The sequence below is a fragment of the Nicotiana attenuata genome, unplaced genomic scaffold (genome assembly GCF_001879085.1).
Source record: "Nicotiana attenuata strain UT unplaced genomic scaffold, NIATTr2, whole genome shotgun sequence".
Lineage (NCBI taxonomy): Eukaryota > Viridiplantae > Streptophyta > Magnoliopsida > Solanales > Solanaceae > Nicotiana > Nicotiana attenuata.
The window spans coordinates 39,063-48,449 of record NW_017670699.1 but is presented as its reverse complement, the minus strand read 5'-3'; the positions used below and the strand labels follow the sequence as shown (position 1 = coordinate 48,449).

Genomic DNA, 9,387 nt, shown 5'->3' with positions numbered 1-9,387 from the left:
GCCCCACCCCCCCCCCCCACCACCACCAAAAAAAAAAAAGTAAATAAAAGGAATGGTAGAAAGAACTTAGGAGGAAAAGAATGTATCTCACTCATTTTCGGGTAAGATTTACTTTTCTGCATGCTCGGGGAGTGGCATACTGATTTTAAAAAGAGTGGAGTCAATGACTTAAGCTTCTTTATGAAGGGGTTTTAAAAGGTTTAGATTGCTACTCCATATCTCAGCCTTGAAGTACGCAGACAGACCAACTCCCATCTCAACGGTGGGAAAACTCGTGTCTCCTTTTTTATATAGGTTTTCTTGCTATTGGGTTTTCGCTTTCCTACATTTTTTGCAGGTGATATTTAGTCCACATGTTTACCTTTCATGACATTGTTGTTTTCCAGGCAAAGAAGAGAAAGCTTGGGCTGCTTGAAGATGATGATGATGAGTCCACACTGGCAGATATGACTTCAACAAAACGAAATAATTTTGAAGAGGGAAGGCCAAATGATGGCTCAACTTCTTTTGTTAAACATCGAGGTATGCCGAATCTTTCTATATATGTTTGTTATTAGTTGGTTGGCAACGGACATGGGAGTGTGATTAAAGGTTTTACTCCTTTTTTCTTTCTTTGATCTTGATGCTTGATTGATTGATACAGATAACTCTGAAAGGGCTTTCTACAAGGAGTTGGTCAAAGTAATTGATGCTTCGGATGTCATTTTGGAAGTGCTTGATGCTCGAGATCCTCTTGGTACCCGCTGTCTGGACATGGAAAAGATGGTGATAAGAGCAGGACCCGATAAACATCTTGTGCTACTCCTCAATAAAATTGGTATCTTTTAGTTCTATCATTGTTAGCATTATCCTGTGTCTGCTTGAGTTTTTGTTTACGGTATTATACTGATCACAGATAGGTACTGTGGTACCATGTGTTTTCGACGTCATTCTGAAAGTAAAGGGTTGTCGGTTGGAGTTTAATCATTAGAAGCACAAAGAAGTGGACATTGGTGATATATATATAAATGCAAATGTATATGATATCCATATCTAAACTAATATATGTGTATGTGACTCTACTTTGCCCTTTTGATATAGGTCACTAACCTATGTTTTGGTCGGTTATTTTGGTTCTGTAAATGTTGCGTCAGAGTCCTAGATTAATGATGGTTCATACAATGCCCGGCAGAGAAGCTTCGAAGGGGTACTTTTACATGCTTATTTGGATGGGATTTTTTACCTCTTAACTATTTTCTTCAGATCTCATTCCTCGGGAAGCTGCAGAAAAGTGGCTAAAGTATCTAAGAGAGGAATTACCAACGGTTGCTTTCAAGTGTAGCACCCAAGAACAGAAGTCAAACTTGGGCTGGAAGCCTTCCTCAAAGGCTGGTAAGAGTAAGACTAGCAATCTTCTGCAGACCAGTGATTGCCTTGGAGCTGAAACACTGATAAAATTACTGAAGAATTACTCGCGAAGCCATGAGGTACTTCCAGGATCATCTTTATGGGGTTTTCTCTGCAGTTTGTGTTGCAGTTGAGTTCTGGAGTATGCCTTGGAACTTTAACTTGTATACTTTTCAAGGTGCAAGTAACAAATGCATTAAATTATTTTCTCACACATTCGGTTAATTTCATTTGGATTTCAAATGAATGCTTTTGGTTCACTGTTAACTTCCATTCTATCCTCTTTGAAATTTAAAATCTACAGAAGCTCTTCGACTTTTCAAACCTAATTCTCCATCCTCTCTTACACTCAGGACATTTTCAAGTCTCTTATCTCTATCAGTTGTTTGCATGTGTTGGGTGTCTCTGAATGTGTTATAAAGAGAACTTTGCTTCTAACCATCAAGATGAACAAGGAGACATTGAAATTTGTTATCAGCATCAAGAAGTTGTTTGAGCTTCTGTGGCAAAGTCACTTGCACTTTACATTGTCTTTCCAACCTTGAATTTATCATTTGATAAAACAATTGAACTCATCGTATGTCCAGCGCATTTAGATGCACTTAGGTGGGTACACCACAAAATATTATACTTGTCCACTGTCGGTATGGGTCCTTTCTAAGGTAAACTTATGTTTTTGGATGCAAGAGATGAAAGGTTTTGGAGGAATATAGTAAGATGAGGAAATTTAAAGTACTTTATAGACCTTCGGTTTGTGTGGAGTAAATTAACCAGCCCATTCAGTTGCCTAGTTTAGTCGGCCATGCTATTTAATTTTGCAGTTAGCTTGAGTTATTGTGTTGGTTTCCCACTAATGGTAATCCCTTGCAGATCAAGAAATCAATCACTGTAGGAGTCATTGGTCTACCAAATGTTGGTAAAAGTAGCCTGATTAACAGCTTGAAGAGATCTCACGTAGTCAACGTAGGTGCTACTCCAGGATTAACGAGATCCTTGCAAGAAGTCCAGTTAGATAAGAATGTGAAGTTGCTGGACTGCCCTGGGGTTGTGATGCTTAGGTCTGCATCTGAGGATGATGCATCTATTGCTCTTCGAAATTGCAAGAGGATAGAGAAGTTAGACGACCCAGTTGGTCCTGGTAATTGGATTTTCTTTCACATTTTTTTTTGCTTCTGATTCTGCTCTTTCAATAGTATTTCCGTATCTGAACAATTTAATAAAATGGTGTTGATTTATCTGACTGTTAGTACTATGGGTTTACAGTGAAGGAGATTCTCAAACTTTGTCCAGAAAGAATGTTGGTTACCATATACAAGGTTCCTACCTTTGATTCAGTGGATGACTTCCTTCAGAAAGTTGCTACAGTTAGGGGTAGGCTTAAAAAGGGAGGAATTGTTGATGTTGATGCTGCAGCAAGGATCGTTCTGCACGACTGGAATGAGGGTATGTATGAATACTGTCAAGTCTCCTTTGAAAGAATTTGAACTTACAAAATATGAGCGCATTTCACGCTCATAGATGAAAGCACCGTATTATTAGAATCTGATGTCCCATTGACACATTCCAGGGAAAATTCCATACTACACCTTGCCCCCAACCAGGAATGAGGGGGAGCATTCTGAGGCCACGATAGTTTCAGAACTTGGAAAAGAATTCAATATCGATGAAGTTTATGGAAGTGAATCCTCAATTATTGGAAGCCTGAAATCTGTCAATGATTTCAACCCAGTTGAAGTTCCATCAAATCGCCCTGTTAACATTGATGAGAACATGCTAGAGGTAAGTTATTTCCCCTTTATGCTTCTGCAAATACTCTTTGTATTTCATTCCTGTGTATGCTGTAATTGCTGTTCCCTTGATCATTTCTGAACTTCAAATGTTATCAATTTAAGATGAAATGCACCTAGTTTTGTGATCTGAAGGCTGCATGAACTAATAAGTCTTTTTGTGTTCGAATTTTATCCTAAGAACTATGATTACAGTTTATCTTTGAGTGTTTTTCTCGCAAAATTTCAGAAGAGCAGCTTGGGTCCGTGCCGTGTTCAAATTATCATATAAATCAATGCCATTTTCCCCCTGCATTCTCCATTTATGATTTGTCACATCTATAGTCAACTTTATATTTTCAGAAGAAAAGAAGCTTACTAATGTTGTCTATTTGCATTTCAGGACAATTTGCAGCAGCCATTGGCTGAAAATGATAAATCTACAGACAACCCTGTTAGTGAGAACGGAGATGAGCCAATGGATTCAGGAGAAGGTGATGCAGGCCAGACGAAGGGCAGAAGTGCCAGTAGTAGACAAAATGAGAAGTTATACGCTGAGGAAGGCATGTTGAACACTAAACAGAGAAAAGCTGAGAAGAAAAGGAGGAAGAAAGACAAGCCCTCAACTGCCAGTGATATGATGGATGATGATTATGACTTCAAGGTAGATTATGTCAAGAAGGATTCTGCCATGGATGACGCCGAGGACACTGTAACAACTGATGGAAGTAAGAACAACAGATTTGAGCTACCATCCGGGGTTGACTTGGATAATGAATGAACCCTTATAGGACCATCTTAAAAATCTATTTTTGTGGTTTTTAAATTAGTTTGTCCTGTAAAATTTTGATACCAGAGACCATCTTCATTTAAGTTGCTAAATTGAGGCAATTATATATCACGGGAGAGGCATTTTTGTTAATTGCATTTTGTTGTTGTTCCTAAGCAAAGTTATCACTTGTGACCAGAAAAGATAACGAGAAGGAAAAGGAATTATGTAGCGCCAATTTAGAAATCACAGCATTAGTTTCTTTCATCTGTAGGTTAAAGAACGTCTTGATTTGGTGATGGCTTTTATCTATAATACAAATTTCTACAGCAGTAAATCAGGTCTAGTGACTTCAGGTTACACAACTGACACTGACTAATATTGTACTCGAAGCAATGAAGCATTATTAACAATCCAAGGAGAAAAGGTAATAATATTAATGGTGAAATGACAGTCTCTCAAGGAAATTTTCTTTGCTCTTCCACAAGTATCATATTGTTTCATTGAATATATAATCTATACTAGGGTGTAGGTATAACAAGATTACATCACGAGGATAAACATAAAAGTATAACAGAAACATCAGTCTCCGTTTGACAGCCCTAGCTTAGAGTCCTTGCTTCCATCTTCTGAATCAATCTTAGCAGGTTGGGAAATTATGCTTGTTTGTGGACTAGTTGCCGAATTAACACCAGTACCAGCTGTCGATGTGTCTGCTGCAAACGAGTTGGGAATAAGTCCCTGTGTATCCATTGTTTCACGTGCTGCTTTCTCTTTGGCTTGTTTTGCTCTTTCAAGAACCTCCTCCTGTTTTGCACAAACCTTTAAGGTTAGACATTTCTACTAAAGTTGTGGATAAACTTCATCCACTATTTGTTCTGGATGGACAACTCTAGACAACCAGGAACTATGAACAAGAATTTTCATAGTTATGATGATTAGCCTGTGTATAATATAGTTCAACATTTTCCTGTACTGTATAAGGGAGTCATGGCTTCTCAAGAGACAAGAAACTGCTTCCGCAGTTCACAATCTCAGGGGAGCTCAATTGCATACAAGCTCAAGTGGTTCTAGCAAAGCTTCTTCCGGTAAAGATACATAAAAGCGTTCACGAAATTTTTTACATTCATCTGGGACTTTAGTTGATTGAGGTTTAATTATATCAGTTGAAGACATAATAACTAAATAAAAGAAGTATGCACTCTCTAACAACTTAAGATTTTAGATGAGATGGTCACACATTTCAACATGGTGTGATAGCAAGCAGAACTCCTGGGTTCGAGTCTCACCATCACCATTATTAGAAAATAATTTTCACGTACTTGTCTCATGAAAAAATAATCAGACCGCACATGAGGATGCGTGGTGAAAACATAATTAAGTAAATAAAAAAGGCAGAATTGCCTAAACGACACCTCTACTTGTTCTAGTTTGTCATCCCGGTCCCCGTACTTATTATTTTGCCAAGTGAACACTTACACTCGTTCAAACCTTGTATAATAAACGCTTATGACTAGAGGTTAAGGGTACGTGTCCTATACGTAGGACTCCATGTCATTACTAGTGCCACATAGGAAAATAAACTATTGAAAAATAGGACTGACCACCCAAACCTAATATTTCCCGTCATTTTACACTTTATCGATTATTCCACGTCATTATTTATTTTCTCAGAAAATATTTTAAAAAAAATTTGAAGACAAATCCCAAATGTCTCAATAAACCACCTCATAGCCACCATTACAACTTCTTTCTTTATCTGACCACCGTGAACCATTCCCTAATTACCAGCAAAGATCGTCCTTTCAAAATCTCACCCGACAGAATCTTTTTTCATCCGTAAGACCATCCTCACACATTGACTTCTCACGATTGTTCTACAATTACTTGTACCCACACAAAAAAGAAAAAAAGAGAAATTGAACCGCCACAAAATTTTCTTCACTGTAACCAAACAACTGGATCACCACCTTCCTCTAAAAACCACCACCCAAACGCACCATTAAATACCCATCTTGTCCTTATTTCCTTTAAAAAAAAACCCCAAACGGAACCCATGATCTCGAAATTACTTGAAGAGCCGATTAATTGAAGTTTTGTTGCCTCCGCCATTTTTTTAAATAAAGAACTGATTAATTGGTTTTGAGCTAACAACAAAAAAGGTGCTTTTTAGAAGTTCAGTTGGGAGAAATCAATTGGGTTTTGATTAAAAAAAGAAACAAGAAATGTAAAAGATTCTTTTGTTAAAAAATAGAGAAAAATAGAATATTTCTGCCTGATTTTGTGATTTTGAAGGCTCATCCATTGTTTACAGTGTGGAGGGGAAAAGAAGGATTGGGGCCGAGAAGAAAGGTGGGAGAAACTGAGAAAGAGAAGAAAATTGGGGGGGGGGGGGGGGGTTGGATTAACTTATTAACTTTACTTTTTTCTGATGTTATCCGTTTTTAATCAAAATCACTAGTATCACTCTCTTTACACGAGTGTGTTGCACATAATTTGTCCACCTCAGCTATATCAATGCCACATAAGCTCGGTCAATGGCAAGAGGGGTTTCGACTAAAACCAATATCTCATAACATTCATGTTAGCTTATAGCTTCTAGTTTTCTTACTTGACCTACTTAGTACCTGAAAGTCTTGAACTTGCTTTTGTTGCTCTGCTTGCAATCTGCCAACTGTACTTAGGAACTCCCCAACTGTAGACTCTACGCGCTCAGTAACTGCTTCCGCCAGAGCTTTTCCTAAGAAGAATGCATCAAGGATATTCTTACTCTCATTTTCACCTGCAAAAGAGATGTTTTTAGCCAAATGGTTCAAGAGTGAAAGATATGCAGGAATCTAGAGGAGACTGTGATGAAACAACAAAATTAGTTAAAAATTACTGTTGAAATCCAAAAGCAAACCCCATAGACTCCTCCCTCCCCACCCACCCAAGACAAAAGCAAGCGGAAAAAGAAAGTTAAGAGTCTTAAGACACACCAAAAAGAAATGGGAAGAACTAAAGAAAGGTGTATTCACAATCTCACGCTACAAACCAAGTTTCTTTTAAACACCTAAAAATCATTAAAAAAGGGGACTCCTCAAATGGAGCCAAGAGAAAATCCAGGAATGGCAGAGAAGAAAACTGAAAAACTACTTACCCTTAAAAAAATGAAGAAATTGTAAAGAAAAATGGAACGAATTGACTCCAGAAGAGCAGGCAAATAATTCCGATGTATGTGAACATAATTAATCTAGTCCATAATCCCCACTCCAACAGTATGTGAACATAATTAATCTTGTAATTGGAATTTGGCAAATGGAAGGACCGTACAACAGGCAAGAACTCTCTGGCACGAGATTAATAATACTCATTAACAGTCGGCCCATGTTTGTATCTAAGATACAGAAATGAAAGAATGCACTAACCTATTAATTCTAACTGATCATTATGTAGAAATTCTATAAAAGGGAGGATGCCGGGTTTAAACGCGCTTCTCTTTTTCTGTTGAATATCTGATGATTGGTCATACTTGCTACTTCCTTTGGTCACTCCCTGATCGTCCCAGCTATAATCGCATACTCATAGTTTCTAATCAATAATTTCGCTCGTACCAATAGGAACTAGTTAACAAAAGATAGGGCATGGTAATGATACAGACCAAAGGCTTCGACTTAGCTAAAATATATCTTATGAGTCGGCAGGAAATCCTTTAATTCCTCCAATCATCCTTTGCTAAACAATATTTTCCAGCAAACAAGTAGTACAACACAACACCAAGCTACTTCTGAGGACGAAGGATATGGCCAAATTCGAGTATCAGGTGATTTTCCCGCTGAAAATAAAAAAAGTTATACTGAAATAGCAGAGAAGATATGACAACAAACGGTCATCATGAAACAATTCATGTTAGCCAAGACAGTTTCCAAAAGCAGAAACCATGAGTCACCAGACGAATATGGAGTATGGACACACAAGTTAAGTTTTATGAACTTGCACCGTAAAATATCTTTATATAACTAAATCATTATCATAAGCATCAAACTCCTAACCTGATAAAAATGGTAAGTAATCTATCAAAACTACACTGAGAGTGTAAAAAATCTTTACACTGTCAGTTTATATAACTTAAATCCTTTTTTAATTCTTTTTCCTCTTCTTCTTAACTCTCCAGGATCAATAGTGATTCCTACTTACACCTTGTAATTCGAACCCCCGACTGACCAATTAGTAGACAGTTAGCAAAAGGGGAAACCATAAAATTGTTACCACGGATATCACAGAAACAAAAGACGGAACCAAGATTTCAAGTCAGTATCTTTTAAGTCACTAATACCAAATCAACAATTGTATGAATCAGTAGGTGGGCAATACCACAAACACTTAGTGGGTGACAGTAACTTAGTACGAAATATTAATATAACAAATTGTTCAACTATACCCACGGCCAAGCTAGATCGGAAAAAGGGATTGGACATACCAGGAGCAGGGCCACCAGGAGTTGAACTGCAATTACAAGTGAAAGAGTGTGCTGTAACACTTTTTGCCGAGGTGGTGAGCTTGATATTAAGGGAAGATAAAGGATGGGTAGTTGGAAAAAGAACAGCAGAGGAATTCCATGAGCAACAACGTAGGAGCCGAGGTTTGGATTGAGTACGAGGAGAATAAAGTAGTGAGGAAGATGAGGATGCTGTAACTAACGCACTCATATTTCCTCTTTTCTTGGAAGCTTTCACTTCCGGATCCGATTGATTGATTCTCAGATGGGATTCTCCTACTTTCTGGTGCTCTACTATTTTATTTCTATAACTTCCACAATTATCTTTTTCTTTTTCGTGAAAAATGGAATTTATTGGGAAGAAAGATTAGGTGAAATTAATTTATTTTTCTTAATTAAAATTTAGATAACAGATACTTTTTAGTTTTGGTTTTGAATTTTAAAAACCGATCAAATCTGGTTAGGTTTTGGTTTCTAATCAAAAAATAGCCGAAAAAACCCAAACCAAACCGAATATAAAAGTAGCTATTTAAATTTATTATTATACACACATATATGTATATATATATATATATATATATATATATGTATGTATGTATGTATACAGTTTCTAAAATTTTATAGTACATATTAGTCATTTGTATTTTTAGTCTAGTTCTTGTCTTTTGTCTTTTTGTTTTCTTGAGCCGAGGGTCTTTCGGAAACAACCTCTCTACTCCTTTGGGGTAGTGGTAACATCTACGTACACACTACCCTTCCCAGACTCCACTAGTGAGATTTTATTGGGTTGTTGTTGTTTGCTTTATAATAATCTAATTCGTTGCCTTTACATTCTAGATTGATTGGTAGTTTTCTTTTGTTAAATACAAGAATTTATTTTATGTTAAAAATAATAGATTTATAGTTGAGTACTTAAATTATGCATCACTCTTTGATTCAATTATCATCAATATATCTTGGTAAATGATAGATTTCTCAAAGAGCAATTG

General features: G+C 37.0%; 2 protein-coding genes across 2 annotated transcripts in view; one reads left to right on the top strand and one right to left on the bottom strand.

Annotated features, from left to right (window-relative positions):
• LOC109242432 (guanine nucleotide-binding protein-like NSN1) overlaps positions 1-4,079 on the top strand; it is a 4,945-nt gene extending 866 nt beyond the window's left edge. The window contains exons 3-9 of the mRNA XM_019409293.1: positions 387-522; positions 644-817; positions 1,243-1,466; positions 2,257-2,524; positions 2,650-2,829; positions 2,954-3,165; positions 3,556-4,079. Of these exons, the coding sequence (XP_019264838.1) occupies positions 387-522; positions 644-817; positions 1,243-1,466; positions 2,257-2,524; positions 2,650-2,829; positions 2,954-3,165; positions 3,556-3,933 (1,572 nt within the window). The 3' untranslated portion in view covers positions 3,934-4,079. The remainder of the gene's footprint in view (positions 1-386; positions 523-643; positions 818-1,242; positions 1,467-2,256; positions 2,525-2,649; positions 2,830-2,953; positions 3,166-3,555) is intronic.
• Positions 4,080-4,317: 238 nt separating this feature from the next.
• Positions 4,318-8,704, bottom strand: LOC109242433 (uncharacterized protein At4g13200, chloroplastic). Its single transcript, XM_019409294.1, has 3 exons — positions 8,381-8,704; positions 6,549-6,703; positions 4,318-4,728 (listed from the first exon to the last, which is right to left on the bottom strand). The coding sequence occupies exons 1-3, from the start codon at positions 8,607-8,609 to the stop codon at positions 4,504-4,506; spliced, it is 609 nt and encodes a 202-aa protein (XP_019264839.1). The 5' UTR covers positions 8,610-8,704; the 3' UTR covers positions 4,318-4,503.
• Positions 8,705-9,387: the final 683 nt, after the last annotated feature.

What these genes read in the sequence shown, in the direction of transcription:
- LOC109242433 (XM_019409294.1), bottom strand. Translation starts at nt 8,609, where the DNA reads ATGAGTGCGTTAGTTACAGCATCCTCATCTTCCTCACTACTTTATTCT. An exon ending in TCCTGGTGGCCCTGCTCCTG is followed by an intron (nt 6,704 to 8,380) that starts GTATGTCCAATC and finishes TCTCTTTTGCAG; the next exon opens with GTGAAAATGAGAGTAAGAAT. An exon ending in AGCAAGTTCAAGACTTTCAG is followed by an intron (nt 4,729 to 6,548) that starts GTACTAAGTAGG and finishes TGTGCAAAACAG; the next exon opens with GAGGAGGTTCTTGAAAGAGC.